The sequence below is a fragment of the Meles meles genome, chromosome 14 (genome assembly GCF_922984935.1).
Source record: "Meles meles chromosome 14, mMelMel3.1 paternal haplotype, whole genome shotgun sequence".
Lineage (NCBI taxonomy): Eukaryota > Metazoa > Chordata > Mammalia > Carnivora > Mustelidae > Meles > Meles meles.
The window spans coordinates 3,104,682-3,121,832 of record NC_060079.1 but is presented as its reverse complement, the minus strand read 5'-3'; the positions used below and the strand labels follow the sequence as shown (position 1 = coordinate 3,121,832).

The 17,151-nt window shown below is 33.9% G+C and overlaps 1 protein-coding gene and 1 pseudogene across 3 annotated transcripts in view; both read right to left on the bottom strand.

Annotated features, from left to right (window-relative positions):
• The window catches only part of ZMYM2 (zinc finger MYM-type containing 2), a 113,353-nt gene that overhangs the window by 30,551 nt on the left and 65,651 nt on the right, over positions 1-17,151 (bottom strand). For all 3 annotated transcript variants that reach the window (XM_045977942.1, XM_045977943.1, XM_045977944.1), the window contains 5 exons: positions 15,244-15,360; positions 12,959-13,109; positions 10,432-10,604; positions 2,137-2,302; positions 1,543-1,577 (listed from right to left, as the gene is read on the bottom strand). In XM_045977942.1, the coding sequence (XP_045833898.1) occupies positions 1,543-1,577; positions 2,137-2,302; positions 10,432-10,604; positions 12,959-13,109; positions 15,244-15,360 (642 nt within the window). The remainder of the gene's footprint in view (positions 1-1,542; positions 1,578-2,136; positions 2,303-10,431; positions 10,605-12,958; positions 13,110-15,243; positions 15,361-17,151) is intronic.
• Positions 15,723-16,420, bottom strand: LOC123924950 (annotated as a pseudogene).

Here is a 17,151-nt window from a genome sequence, read left to right as displayed (position 1 = left end):
GGAAAAGATGAGAGAAGGCTTTTATAAGACAAAAGGCAGTAATTGCAGTGGCACACTGACTTACCCCTCCCTAGACCCTTCTGTCTGTCAAACAATGTGGTTCAAGTGCTATGTGAGGAAAAAAGATTTGATATTATACTCACAGGAGGTAGGCCTTAAAGCCTTGGTCAAAAGCTTACATATCTGAAACAAGGTTGTAAGTTGCCTTACAGCTACACAAAGTTAACGAAATACGGAGTGACCATCTTTATATTTTTCAGTCATGGATAAAAGTGGTATTAAAATGAGATGATTCAGCTGAATACTTTAAAGTATTTCTGAATTATCCGATTTTAAATACATTTCCATAAGGAGGGTATGACACATAGGGGAGGAAAGCAAAGGAGAAAGCACTATTACTTACCTAGGATTCTTAACTATTAAGATCAAAAGCAAAAACTGAACAGAATAATGTAGATCACCAATTGTTCACCTATGTCAATGATTCTAAATTGTGGTTACATATAAAATCATCTGAAGAACTTTCCAAAAACACAGAATTTCTGAGTTGGAGCTTAGGCATTGGAAATTTCTGAAAACTCCCCCGGTGACTGAAATGTGTAGCCAGACCTAAGAACCACTGATTTAGTCTTTCTTACCAGGATAAAAACTAGCTCAGAGACTTAATATAATGCCAATAAATGACTCCTATAAAGCTTCCCTTGGTAAGGATGCCAGAAATACCAGTATTCCAACACTGGTGATTATTGTTACTCGGCATACAAGAGGACAGGCTCACTGTGCCTCAAAATGTACCAAAACGTTGCTGCTTTTCTTTATTCATTACAGATAAAGGGACATTTTCAACCTATAAAAATTTTTCAAATGCTAACATAAAAGCAGAATGTGATGTATTACACCGAAGACTAAAGAATAAAACCCACAGGACACATTACAGAATTATTACTCATATTTAAAAACTTGTAAATCCTGGCCCCCAACATAGACCTTCAGATACCTATTTGAGAAACATAAATTCAAAGCCATTAATAATCTGGCCCAGACTATCCTTTTACCTCATTTTCCATGATTCCACCATAGGTGCTCAAGTTTGGCCCTACTGAATAGTTATGCAGGCTGTTAGCACATTCCTTCTACTTTTCATCAGTGTCTATCTGGCAACCTTCTACTCAACTGTTCTGAAGCTTTTTCACAGTCACCAGGAACAGATAAAATGAGCCCTATGTGGCTTGTATCTCTACTCCTCCCCCCGACTCGTGCTCACGCTCAATCTCTCTCTCAAATGAATGAATAATATCTTTTAAAAAAAAAAAAAGGTGATGGGAACGTCAATTCAAATACAATTTATATGTCTATCTCCTATTCACCTTTATATTCCTTAGCATATATCAAAGTATCTGTTTTAATACTAGATAATTCACCTAAATACTTCAACTGTCCAAATGGAAAAAAGTAAAAATCTTTTATTATGATCAAACTGGACTGTTAATTTATGCCCACATTACAAAAATCAATACAACACTTTACTTAAGCAATACTTACTGTCATTTTGGTTCGTGACGTCTGACAACCCTGATCTAAAAACAAACAAATTTAAAATAAGACAAGTATCACTTTCTTCAGAATGTTCTAAATCTATATTTCTCATTAAATATTACTGATTTTTTAAAACAGTTAATGAAGAAAACATTGTAAGCTATTTTAAGTAAAGAATATCAAATTTGAGAGCTGAAATACAAAGCTAAATAAGTGGAACTCTTTTCCCATTTTGTCCTCAGAAAATACTCATTGTTTGCGGGTCAATACTATGTTCTTATGCTTAACTCTTAAATTAAGTCACAACTCCTAAAGGGTTTTCACTGTTACTCCCAACTACTCCCAGCACATACCATTTCCTAAAATGGTCTTCATTTAAAATTGCCCTTTTTTTCAACTAGCACTAAATTTTTAAAAAAGAGAATAAAAAACAATCCACCTACAGAAACATCATATATGGGGCACTTCCACCCAAACTATGGAAGTTGCCTTTAAACTATATCCAAAATCAACTATTCACTATCATGAATAAAATTCAGATCTAAGAAAATAAACACTGCTATACAGGTTTTTCAAGTTACTACCTAAATTATTACGTACCATAATGTAAGTTTTCAGGTCCTTTCTGAGTTGTCATGTTGGGCTCATTTTGCTGACAGTAGAAACGGAGTAAGCAGTGTTGATCACAGAAATGTTTCATTTCTCCACGCCACTGCACTCTCTCTTTAAGTGTTCCTTGAGATTTACAACAGTCACACCTTGCAGCCTTAATAAAAAAAGGAAGTCATCAGACATTTCAAATTAGAAAATTTTAAAAGTCAGACATGTACTTTAAAAGATTTCTAAAAGTTTATCAGTGATTATTGCCAAACGTGATAAAAGTTTCTGACAAAAATAAAATCATAAACATAAAGTAAAAATCCACAATAAAAGTGAAAAAAAATGTAGCAATTTAGTAATTGTCAAAATCCCTTTCTATACTTACCAGCAGTTAAAGACCAGCATTACAAAGATGGGATAACCAAAAAAAGTGAACACTGGTAGACCAAACTGGTACAATACATTTTAATATTTTTAAATAATTTTGAGGACCCTAATGATATACTGGTACAAGTTTCCTACCATCAGATTACACTGAAAATCTCTAATTAATAAACAGATTTCCTGTGTTCAACTGATAGCTCAAGATAAAATCAATTTAAAGACGTTGTAAAAGACCAGGGGTGCATGGGTGGCTCAGTGGGTTAAGCCTCTGCCTTTGGCTCAGGTCATGATCCCAGGGTCCTGGGATCGAGCCCCACATAGGGCTCTCTGCTCAGCAGGGAGCCTGCTTCCCCCTGCAACAACTCCCCACCCCCCGGCCCGATCTCTCTGTCTGCCTCTCTGCCTACTTGTGATCTCTGTCAAATAAATAAATAAAATCTTTTAAAAAAAAGAAGAAGAAGAAGAAGTTGTATAAGACCAGAAAAATTTTGAAGCAAGCTCTTATGAGAAAATCATGGAAGCTGAAGTATTTTCAACAGTTTAATAAATTTAAAGAGCTTTATTAAATATGTAGATTTAACTATTAACAAGAACTTTAAGTTCATGTTTTAAAATACTCATCTTTAATTAATTAAAAAAGTTGTATTTTAAGTCAACTATCAGCCCCAACTAGTAAAATTCATACGTAAAACAGTAAAACTTATGGTGGTGAATCCATAATGCAGGTACAGATTTTCATTTTTTAGTGAACCCATGTCCCCTCGATTTTACCCATTTTCACTATTTCTTAACAATTTGATCAATGTGTGGACCAAATCATATAAATGATTAATTCCAAATATAGTTCTTTTCATAATTAAGTGTTTGATCCAGTTAGAGAAGAAATAAGTTACTATATTTTTTAAATTACCCTTTCATTTAACAACTTAGAAGTTCTGATAAAGCAATATATATTAAATGCATAATAATCATGTAGCCTAATTACCTAATTACCTAAATAATCTATAGTTCTATACTGTGGGTTTTGAAATCTCTCACTTTATTTCTCAATAGGAGTTCTATGAATAAATACTATGTCAAAATTCCTAGTCAGGAATATTAACAAATGATTGTGTTGATAAACAGGTCTTATATAACAAACATACCCCAAGGTTAGAACACAGGCTCTTTTTTTTCTCCAGGTCAGGTATTTCTCCTGCTGAATAAATGTTAAATGAATGAAGATTTGTAATATAGATTATGACTATTAAGTGATGCCAATATCACATCTCTTGTCCAAAAACTGTGAGCTCAAATTTTATACTGCTGCTAATATTATGTGGTAACTTCAGTAACATTAGCACTTATTATCAAGCAGGTCATATTTTACTCAATAATGAAAAAGGTTCTGGTCACCACCCAAAAAGTGTTCTTTAAAATAACCTTCAAGTATTCAAAGTTTCAATGTCTGGTTCCCTTTTTATACTTTATACTCAAAGACAAAGCACAAAGGAAGAAATCAAAAGCTTAACATTCTAATTATTGAGTCTAAACAGTGCAAGAATATAGTAAAAGTGAAGTTGTAGCCCAGTTACCTCTCATTCATTGAGAACCTGAAAAATAAAAGCCCAGCATGTTATATCTACTCTCTATAATCCTACCATAATACTGGAAACAAAGTGACTTCTCTAAGGTCAAACATTAAAAATGCAGAGACAGGATTCCAAGCAGACAATCCCAAATAAAAAACTGGGCTTTATTTAGTTTATCAAGTTATAAAGACAATGGAAAGCCAAATGAGTTAATATAAATAACTAGAGAATAAAAATCCCAATAGAAGTAAAATGCTGCAAGAAGGTTCTCAATGTAACATCTAAAACCAAAATCAATTTGTATAAAATGTATTCAAATCACTACATATACTATTCTAATTCTTAAAATACTTCCATTTATACAATAAATTAGAAGGCCAAAGACATGAAGCCAAGTACATTCTACTCAAAGAATCTGAACAATGAAATCACTTCATTATTTTATAATTATAGACATTTGGATTTTGTAGTAACAATATATGAAGCTTTCTTCCAGAAGGTTCAAAACAAATATAGATGATTTCTCTGTACCCGAGGAGCAAAAGTAATGCCAATTAGCAAATGGAAATAAAATACATATATATTTTTTCAAATGGAAGGTTGTAACAGTACTCAATACTAACTCCAAGTTCAATGCCATAATCAACGTTTTAGAAGTTGTGAACCTCTTTTCCATTTGTTTTTTTCTTTTATAGCAACTCATGCAAATTCTGGGTAAAGTGTTTGGAATTGAGCTTAAAATACAATGGATAATTGGAAAACATCATTAAAAATGACCATGATTCCTTACCAAAATCACTTCCACCCAACCACAGGAGAGAACTCTTAGAAAAGCTTAACATTTCTACAGCATAACCACCAAAGCATAGGATGCATGGGTGGCTCAGTCAGATGCGCATTCAGCTGTCAGAGTCCCCAGATGGACTCTGGTTGGGCAGAGCCTCCTGGAGATTCTCTCCCTCTGCTCCTACCTCCCCACCCTGACCACCCCAAGTAGAAGATACATACTCTCTTGCTCACTCTCCTAAATAAATCTAAAAAAAAAAAAAAAAAATGTATGCCTGAAGTTGCTGGTTTAAAAACTACTACTTCACCATCTACTTAGTGGTCTTATCACTATGGAAAACCAGGGATTGTCTGTTATTGGAGGGGTGGGGTGGAGTAGATAGCAGTCACCAGTTCAAAAAACCTAAATAATATGCAGGTACTAATTCTTGATTCAAAAATCTTAATGCAGCATCTCAGCTAATACAGGAAATCTCTCCTTCAATAATTTATAATAGGTTATTCAGCCTATACTGATGTAGTTCCTTATTATTTGGCAGTTTCAAATTCTCACTTTTGGTTGAGAGAGAGAGAGATATATATATCCTTGTAACCTGCCCATCTACTTGTTTGCCATTTCACCAATCAGATCTAATTTTGAGGAGAGGAATCCATGAATATGAATGAAACAGAGGATTTTACAGTCATTTAAAAATTAATTATTTATAACTTCCTACTATCTAAGTATAGTTATTCACTTAAGAAAAATGCACTGAAAAGATTAGGTGATTATAGGCAAAGCATTCAACTGATAGGAATTCTTCTGTTACCCAAAAAGCACATTTAAAGCAAGAATATTAGACATTCCCCTTCTAAAATTATTTCAGAAACAAAGAATTTTTAAAATCACTATTTCTAGCAATTTTTTACAAAAAATGAGAAAATTTAAATGCCCAGTATTTTTTATTCATCTATCCTTTAATGACTAAGATTTACTAAAACATCAGTATTAATTTGATTAAACCCCATAAATCATACTTTTATACTATTATAGGCATTTACATTAAAGAATGCTGCCTACAATTCACTATTGGTTTGTAGAGCAAATCAAAACCCATGTTAAAAAAACTGTAATTTGGGACGCCTGGGTGGCTCAGTTGGTTAAGCAGCTGCCTTTGGCTCAAGTCATGATCCCAGCATCCCACATCGGGCTCCTTGCTCAGCAGGGAGTCTGCTTCTCCCTCTGCCTCTGCCTGCCACTCTGTCTGCCTGTGCTCACTCTCTCTGGCAAATAAATAAATAAATTCTTTAAAAAACAAACAAACAAAATTATAATTTGAAGTAATAACGTTCAAGAAAAGATTATTATTAGTTCTATGAAGAATTACTATGAAGTATTCTGGAGAAACAGGTCTTTTGAATTAACATCACATTATTAAATGCCTAGCTATTATTCCATTACAATACTAACCCCTTTTCCTCCTAAAATTTCAAACTTACAGAGATCAAAAGAACTATCCTCCCACATGGTTTCACATTATGCCTGGAAACATTTATTTTGAGGAATAGTAAAATCTACTTCTTTCTAAAGAACAATTTGGGAAAAGAAAAAAACATTAAATTTATTCTCAACATTTTCTGGTTTGCATTTATTTCAACAGATTCTGTATTCCAATTTAGAAGAGACAGTATTTAATAAACCTCTAGTTCAATCCAAATGCAAACCATTATACAAACCAAAAAACACAGATCATTCAAAACATCTTGTCAAGTAAAAGAAATAAAAGCTAAAAATGTTGAAGTACAATTATAAATATTTAAATTTAATTTAAATAAATAAAAATGTAAAGTTACTTATACTACAGTTAGTCTCTGAAATTGAGGCACAAAGATAGGAGTGTAGAAAAAATGTATGTGCTCCTCTGGTTAGGAAGCAAAAGCTCATGACTAAAGGTGAAATTAACAACTGACTACCTGTTGTTTTTAAAGTTTCCCTGATGAGGCACTGTTTTAAAAAATTATTTTTCTAGGGTGGCTCAGTGGGTTAAGCCGCTGCCTTCGGCTCAGGTCATGATCTCAGGGTCCTAGGATCGAGTCCCGCATCAGGCTCTCTGCTCAGCAGCGAGCCTGCTTCCCTCTCTCTCTACTTGTGATCTCTCTCTGTCAAATAAATAAAATCTTTAAAAAAATATATTATTTTTCTGGGATGCCTGGGTGGTTCAGTCAGTTAAGCATCTGCCTTCGCTCAGATCATGATCCCAGAATTCTGGGATCACTCCCACATCTGGCTCCTGCTCAGCCCGGAGCCTGCTTCTCCCTCTGCCTGCTACCCCCAGGTTTGCATGGGCGCTCGCCCGTCCGCCAAGCCTGCCCTACCTGCCCGCCCACCCACGCGCACTTTCTCTCTCTAGTACAAATAAATAAACAAATAAATCTTAAAAAAAAAAAAAAAAAAAAAAAAAAAAGACATGTGGTGCTGGCAAACACTTCAGTGGAACAGAATAGAAAGCCCAGAAAGAGACCTACACAAATACAGTCAACTGATCTCTGACAAAAGAGCAGAAGCAACAGAAGATAAAGACAGACTTTTCAATAAATGGTGCTGGGACAAATGGACATCCACATGCAAAAAAAAAAAAAAGAGAGAGAGAGAGAAAGAGAAAAAGAAAAGAAAAAGAATTTAGACACTGACCTTATACCCTTTCTAAAATTAACCCTTCACGAAAATTAAAATGAGTCATAAACTTAATTATAAAATGCAAATTTAGGAAGATTATTTTTCTAATAAAAGCTGGACTGACTGTTAAAGGTCACATTTATAATGAACTGAAATCTACAACTTTTGAGTTCTTAAATTTATAAAAAGTACAAGAGGAAAGGTCCCAAAAAATCATAATTTGGTTTGGGACAGAAGTTACTATATTTTCAAGATGATGACAGGATGGTAACAGTGAACCGAAGAGACTGACGAGAGGTATAAGAATATGCAATTTGTGATCTCTGTCAAGTAAATAAATAAAATCTTAAAAAAAAAAAAAAAGGAATATACAATTTGGGGCGCCTGAGTGGCTCAGTGGTAAGCCTCTGCCTTCGGCTCAGGTCATGATCTCAGGGTCCTGGGATTGAGCCCCACATCAGGTTCTCTGCTCAGCAGGGAATCTGCATCCCCATCCCCAACCACTGCCTGCTGCTCTGCCTACTTATGATCTCTCTCTGCGTCAAATAAATAAAATCTTTAAAAAAAAAAAAAGAAAGAAAGAAAGAAAAGAATATAGGATTTGACTCAAGTAGAAAGCACACAGAACAAAGTTATTCCTTGATTATAAATCGTGTTGGTTGCCACCACAGAGAAGCCCATGATGAATAAGGAGGGTCAACTCTTCATCCCAAAGGTGGTATTCCTATTGCTCATAGAAAAATCATCATTACTTGCTTTATAAGTTCCTACCATTATGATAAAAAGGCTCTTACTTTTACTCCTCATAGTATAGTATGTAATAATGCTATTGTGTGTATTATACAAACATTTGTTGGGTTTAAAATAAGGAATAATAATAAAAATGTGTTTAGTGTATAAAACATTGACTTTAAACCAACACATAATTACAACTGGTTATTTAAGTAACATGTTGGTATACATTTCTGAAATGCACTGCCTCATCAAAATTTCATCATTAAATACTGCATAAATAAAAACATTAGACACAAGTATCCTTTACAAAAAAAAATACCAAAATGGAACAAAATGGCAACATCTAGAATAATGTGGTCTTTTGCCAAAGAACACTTCTATGCTTCTCCAAAAAAGAATAAACAAACAAACAAAAAAACCCAAAAGACCTATTTAAGTAATATAAAAGAAGATAAGAAGAATTCATTCAAAGAAAGAGAAGTACATTCAATGTTCTGTGGAAAAAAAAACAAAATCGTCCAAAAAGGTTTTTAAAATATTAAAGGTTTGGAGTCACAATTACATAATGAGGCATAAATTTGCACAATAAAATGACAGGAAAGTCATACTTATCCTTTGGTTAACAAGTTTTGTCTTTCAAACTATAAAATAAATGATCAAAAGGGTAACCGATAGTAAGACTAAAATGGAATTTTCCCATCTTTATAATGTAGCCACTAAATACCTTAACTGTTTTGAATCCAAAACAAATGTTCAAAAATAAAACTCCCCAACAGGGGAGAATGTATATGTTAAACAAACTGAGCTTTTAAAGCTATCCAAGTACATTTTGAATGATTTCCCGAAATTGTTACTGTCTTCAATAGAACAAAAGGTTGGATTAGACTAAAACAAATGCATGTTAGAGGGTGTTAGTACATTTGTCCTGTGTGTTTCTAATTTGAACCTCAATTTTAACATTTTTTTTAACTTTTTGAATTTATTTTAGAGACAGAGAGCTTGAGCAGGGGAGGCGCAGAACGAGATATAAAGAATCTCAAGCTCACTCCAGTGCTGAGCTTGGAGCCTCATGACACTGAGATCCTGACCTGAGCTGAAATAAAGAGCTGGATGCTTAACCAACTGAGCCACCCAGGTGCCCCTAATGGTAAAGACAAATTAGTCAGAATCAACAGTAAAATAATGGAAGTAATTTTAGAACTGCACCAAAACTCTTAGCCTCTACAACCTCCTTAAACTTGGAAAGCATCTTCCTTTTAATTTAAAAAATGTTACCTGATATGTGGAGCTGTAGACATTCAAGAACTACACCAAGAATTCTCATAATTCTCGTAAATAATATTAACACTAGTCACTTTCATTAAGTGAACTAATATTCTACATATTTCAACCATTTTACCCTTTTGTTTCATTTTAGCAACATTTCAATTTTAAAGTTAGGACGATGTCATCTTCACATGCTTTAGAAGTACAAGCATAATGAAGTTTTAACATTGAAATGGTTTTCCATGTTATGAGCATATGAACTAATAATTTTTTTTGGGTAATATCTCACCAAACAAAGCCCAAATTTACACTAATTTTTCTTATCTAAAAAAAAAAAACCAACCAATGCAATGGACAAAACAGTGTTTCTTTTTTCTAAAAGTAGATTATAATAAGAAACATAAACACACACGTATTTAGTTTCAAATTAAATATTTTTGGTCTCTATCCATAAAGTGTTTTCAATTTGAAACTCTCCAAAGATCCATAATTATAAAGATAAAAAAGAACACAGTGTTTTAAAACAGATCCCAAGTGTCTAAAACAATTACCTGTTAAAATGTTCAACACTGATAAAGTGGTCTATTTCTATTTGGTGAAATAAATACATAAACTTTAGAAAAATAATCCATTTTGTTAAACTATATTGCTGAAAATAAGATATACCCAGTTTTGGGTAACAGCTAAGTTATAAAACAAGTAAAAATACTACTTCAAGTTGTACAGAAAAACTTCCGAAATGACAAAAATTTTAATAAATTCTATAATCTGGGCAGGGCTTAATGTATGTACATTTTTAAAATAAGTAAGTTACCATATTTATAATGATAGTAACTATAATATTTTATTAAAGACTGGATAAATCAGTTGCTATAATAAAAAATTTTAGTTACTCGCCTTGTAATACCAATCCTGAAATTTCTTACAGCAGTCTTCACTACAGAAATCTCTCACGACACCATCAAGTTCTTTAGTTGCTCCCTTCTTACAGAGTTGAGAGCAATAGTTGCAAGTAACACATCTCAATCCTAAACGTCGTGCAAAATCCTGTTTATACAACAGCTTGCAGCCTGAAAAATACAAGGTTTTAATATTAAAACAAAAATATCAAAAACTATCTTTGAAGTGAGAAACAGCTTATAAAAGTCAAATGAATCATCAGCTTTATGAAGTGTCTCTAAGTTCACATATAAAGTCCTCTTCTTCTGATCAAAACTAAAATCTACTATAATCAGCAACCTGTAAATACTGGAACAGAACATGGAATATTTTATTAGATCTCATGTGTGTTCAAATAATGTTCTAAGACTTTCAAATCTAGTAACGTAACTATTTTGTTTGCTCTATTTAAATATAATCTTGCCAAAGTATCACACAGTAAACACACCACAAATAAAGATTAGAGAAATGAAACAGTGTAGACTGTTGAGAAGTACTAAGTAAAACTTGAAGATGTTCTCAAATAAGTAGGCATTTTAGCCAAATTTTCTAGCCTTATCTTTCTCTGTCACCCTACATGGACCTTCAGGGAAGTAAAACTTGTTTATTGGGTTTACTGACTTGTTCAGAAAAAATGTTTTGTTATTCTTTTAATAAAATATTTATTTTATCTACTATAATGAATGCATTAAGTGTTTTTACGTATCAACCTTAATCGCTACAATATCTCTATGAATAAGCTTCTATACTTTTTACTCATGCTGTGCCACATAAGAATGACCTTGCACTCGTATCTACTGCAATCCTACCCACTCATTAATGAGTTCAAATTATACCTCCTCTGCAAACCCTACTGAACCTAGTTTTAAATAACCTTTCCTATCTGTGAACTCAAATTGCAACTGTTTTCTATCACTTTTTTGGCAATTATTTAAGTACTGTCCTCTGACTTCTTTTCTGTTATCATGAAATATATTTAAAAACCTTTTTAATATTTTACCTTTATTAAGGCTTTTTCTTTCTAATTAGATTTTGGTAGTAGTCCTAGGTATTACATATTTTGTTATTTCTGCCAGTTCCAGGAGAGAACCAGGTACAGTTAGAGAAAACACAAAATATATTACTAAACAGGAAAAAGACATACATCCTTTTTAAGCTTTTACTGCCTCAAGATTTAAGTCCCTCCAACTGAAAATTATTCTTTTATATATCAATTCTCTATTTGCTGCTACTTGTCTATTCATTTTGGTAAAATCCATATAATCTAAATGGTGCAAGATCATGGATAGGTATGTCAGCCATCAACACCAATACTTTCAGTCTTATGAATCACAAAGATTCTCACTGCATAAAAATTCAGGTGTGGAGTTAAATTACTGAGAATCAATCTTTTCAATGAAACACTATGTCATTTTTCATCACAGCTATGACCTTAACAGGAAGCATGGTTATCTTTCGCATCAGGTGAAATGTACTCAATTAACCCTATAAAAAGAGGAATGCCTTGTTTTATAAGCAGTACCCTCTCATATACATAACCTTATATGTGTAATGTATAATGTATTAGACAAAGGCATTAACTGAATGGACTGATAATCTTGAGTTTTCGGTCATTCAATATTGCCGGCATTTAGGATTTTTCAACCTTTTTCTTGCCCCTAACCAGCAGCAGAAATCCATATAAAAAGTGAATGGTGGGGTGGGGGGGTGGGGGGGGCGGGGACTAACAGGAAAACAATGGATGAGAATAGTGAGAGAGAAAAGCTGGGAGAGTTCAGTGCCTGAACTGAAATAGAAACTGAAAGTCAGCTTGGACCAAGAATGTGACAGTTGGGGAAAAGTAATCACAACAAGAGCCCCAGACCCATAGTTACAATCCTGGTACCTATCTCTGGAGAATTAGAATAAGAACAGCCGTTCATTTCTATATCAGCTGCCTAGTACCAGAGCAGCAAAAGTATAGATGAAAAGATGTAAAGAATTCTTGAATATACAATAACAAGAGCCAGTGTTTGCCTGGCATCCCAAATTACAAATCTAAATGTATCTTCCCATTGTAGTAATGCCACACTTATGATTTTCTTTCTGGTATACTGCTAACCTTGGTAGGCTAGGCACAGAGCTGGGCAGGGAAATGAACCCAGTGGAAAATAATTCTAATCCACTTGGAAAATCAACTTTCAGATAACAATCTCTATGTTTAGAAATGACATATTATAATGCTTTTATTTTCAAACCTTCCTTTTAATGGGAAAAAAGATTATTGAATTTTTAGAGATAAAATACCTTGAGGCCCAGAGGTTTACAAATTAAAATAACAAAACAAGTCAGGAAAGAAATCAAATTCTATTCTTTTTTGGTTTGGCTACACTAAAATTGTACAGCTACTCTGGACATATGTAGTTATGTATTTTGAAAATATTTTGGCAAAAAATTAACATTAAATATTAATAAAAATTATGAACAACACTGTATATACACTTGCCTTCACTACAGAAAGGTCTCTTAACGCCAGAGAAATTTACTGTTTCATGAAGAGTCTTCTCCTCTTGACAGTATTCGCAATATGTAACTATGCAATGCAACTTCTTATAGTCATCTGAACAAGTTTTGCTGCAGAACTGATGCACTTTGTTCTAAATGCACAATGGGAACCTTGGTAAGTATATGACAACCACCTCAAGAACAAATTTAAGAAATAAACAAGCCACTTTTACAGAAACAAAGTTAAATCATTTACCTAGTTAATGTGATTGACAGTCCTTGGGGATACATTTTCTATAGGCCATAAACAGCGAATTTAACTAATTCACTGCTATATTTAGAAAGAACTCCACAAAATTCAATACCATTAACTACCCCAAAATTACTCAGTGAAATTGTAAAAGTATCACTAGAACAGGATGGCTTTCTGGTGTTGCTAAGGGAACTGGAGACAAGGGAAAAAAACAGTGGAAGATACAACATGGGTAAACTACAAAAAGATGAGAAATATGACATTAACATCAGTTTCACTCAAAAAGAGATATTCTTTGTTGAGTATCATCAAGGAGACTCAATCACATTCCTAATGCCACTAACAGTAACAGACTTATTATGGATAAAGTATTCAATTTGGGACCATTGTACAGTGTGCTGCTAAACTTTAGACTGAATTGGTTCCCTTGAATGGAGCCAGGTTAGGATTATTCAGTCATTTCTCCTGGCCCCAAACCTACAATAGACAGAGCTACTTTTCAGAAACCCGCCAAACACAAACAGTTATAATTCCCAGGAGAGCACCTTTTCCCCTCTGTTACTACGGAGGATACAGACTGGGTCTAATCCATCTATCTAACATGTGGCAAAGATAGCTGAAGACCAAGAAAAGGAAGGTGAAACAATCTAGGAAGCAACTCAAGTAATAAGGCAATCAACGGAAAATTGCCCCATCGTGGACATATAACTTACAAGAGGAAAAACAGCAACAAAGAAAACACAGCTACTAACCATGGAATGAGAAGAAAGAGGCCCCAGAATTCTCAATCACCTAAGTGACATGCTCTACTCTCATTCAGTTTGATAGACAGTGTTTCTTAACTCCTTCCAACACTTAACCTCCATGTAAATAAAAGCAACACCAAGACTACAAAAGCCAGGTAGCACTAACGTGGAGAGGGTAGAAAGGAACTCAATTTTATCTAGTATTATAAAAATCCAATCTAGGCAGGATCTTTATTCCCTATGTAACTTTATTCTCTATACTTGGTTATGGATTTCTTTCCTCATTCCCTATCATTTCATTATTCCTACTAGGCCTTCAACATTTTTCCTACCATGATTTAAGGAGGGAGTTAGTCACTAAAAATCATCACTTGGCGCCAAGAGGTCTCCGAGAATAACCAGTTTAAATACTCTTGAGAAAGCACCAAACAAAATAGCAGACTAAATTTTCTAGGGACCAAAGTGTTAAAATAATGAAATTTCAGATTTACTTTAGAAATCATTAGTCAGGTTCTGGTCATCACCTTTCTTCTAGGACTCAGCTACTGAGTGACTTACCAATAGCCACTAACAAGATTTATTTCAAGAGCAATCTACTATTAGTAGTACGTCTTATACACCATTTTATTAGATATTCCATGCCCTCAAAAAAGGTGAAAAGAAAGAATGGCCAAAGATGAATACTGATCAAGAAAGCAATGTTCAGCCAGGTCCACCTGTCTGTCCATCCACCCATCCGTCCATGCATTCATCCATCACTGCTCCCTTATTTAAACAAAAAATAATGATCAGGTGTTGCTGATGACAAAAATATATGACAAAGTAAATTAATAAACTTATGAAGGCAAGAGTAATGAGAAAGGGAAGATAAAATAAATTTATATTAGAATTCTTAAAACAATTATAAAATGTTAAATGACAACACTATAAAAGACCAAAAAAAATCTAATTTGTACAGGTAGCAGACAATACAAAATATTATAGTTCAAATAATATTTATAAGGATGGGGGTAAAATGGAAAAACAGTATAAACAGATGTTCTAAGTATGTAGCTAAACAAAGTAACATCCTATACACTATTACAAATATAATGTAAAGAGAATATGACTTCAATAAACAGATCCTTTGTTGATGCTCTTCCCACAAAAGTAAATAATTTGATCATCACAAAATCTGAAGAACTAATCCTTATCCACTAAGAAATAGGTCTTCAAATGGAAACACCATTATTATTTTACTAGACTCTCATTTAAGCAAGATAACATACATAACAAAACAGGACTTGCCTCCCATTCCAGGATTTCTGGCTTTGAACAAAAGGAATTTTTGCAATAGTTGCATTTCAACTGTATATCACTTGGAGCTACAAACTGACCATTTGAAGACGACTGCATACTTAGAGCCTAAAACAAAGAACAAAACATAGAGTCTGATAAAGATTTTAGAATTTTTATTTGTAACTACTGTTAAATATTAGGTCTAGAAAATAGTATGTTTCTTGCTTAAATATTTCCTTAACACATAAAGTTGTATTTCTGAATTTTGCCTTTAAAAATTACTAGTAAACTAAGTTTTACAAAATTGAAATTCATTTTTTATTCAGGATTACTACTACTTACTTTAATAACATGAAAAAGGAAAAAAATCATACAGCTCAAATATGATTTTTTTAATCTTTAAAAAAACTTAAGTAAATAATACTTAAGGTTACCTGGCTTCTGAACTAGTATTTAAATATTTTTTAAAAACCTGGCTCCTAGTTCTCTCCAATAGCTATATATTTTTTTTTAACATCTTAAATTTTTAATCCTTTCTTTACAGGTTACCTAGACCACTTTTGATTAAGAAAACTGTAGAAAGTTAGTAACTGCCACAAGCAAACGCCAGGCGGCGGCACGTGTCAATTTTCCTCAGAGTCCTGCTTTGCGGGGTGTCTGAATGTGCAGCTCAGGGTCTCCGCTCACACTCGCTGGAATCAGTCGCGGCAGAGTTTAGTCCACAGGTCACTTCTCCCCGTATTTCTTTGTAAACTCTTCAGCGTTCTTACAGAATTTTTTACGGTCCTTAGAGTATTCTTCAGCTAGGTCAGCCCGAAGTGGGTGCTGGGGCTGGGGGTCGTTCACCAGTGCTATGAGGGACTGGATTACTTGGTCGGTTTTGGTTGCTGGCTTCCAGTTTTCAGCACTAATTACTGGCAGACAGACCTGCCCCTTTTCATCGATGTTCGGGTGATAGATCTTTGTTTTTAAATGTGATCTTCGGTGGTTTGAATGGGTACTCTGCTGGAAAGCTGATTTCGATTCTGAAGGCCCCCTTATCATATGGAGGGTTGTCAGGAACAATAAGCCCTTGCCAAGTCAATAAATTAGCTTCCTCAACCTGGATGTTACGGAAGTTTTTCATTCCACATTTGCAGATTTCTTCAAGCTCCTTCATCAGCCTCTTGCTGGCCGCCATCTTGGATCTGGTGCTGCTCTCCAATAGCTATTTTAAGTAGTAATTTGTCCCATGTGCAATATTGCAATCATTTTAATTCCAAGTCCATCAGTGAAAACAGCCTATACTTTTTAAAACTGGTATTTTATAAAGTTAGCAGAAAAAAAATTTACAGACTGGAATGGATACCAATAATCTTGGTTTTATTACATTTTAAAAAGTTAAAACAATTTGCAGAATAGGAAAAGATATAAGCATATATGGACTTAAAAAGTTTTGTTCTAAGGGCACCTGGGTGGCTCAGTTGAGCATCCAACTCTTGGATTCTGCTCAGGTCATGATCTCAGAGTTGTGGGATTGAGCTTCCCACAGCACTCTGCCTCAGCAGGGAGTCGGCTTGAGAGTCTCTCTTTCCCTATCCCTCTGCCCGCACTCCCCCCAACACATATGCACACACATCCATGCACCCCCAGCCTCCCTGCCTGGTGTGCTATCTCTCTCGCTAAAATAAATCTATCTTTTAAAAAAACGTTTTGTTCTCATTTCTAACCTGAGTGGTGAGTATACTGATATTTAATTATCATTCTCTAATATATATTAAACATTACATATAATTTTCTGAATGTATAAAAGTTTAAAATTTTTTCAGGGTGGCAATGAAGACTGGAAAAAATCTTTATACAAAAAAAAAACCACTTATCATTTTTTAAAATTTCTGCATACATCATGCAACGCAATTAAAATTTGTTAAAGAAAAT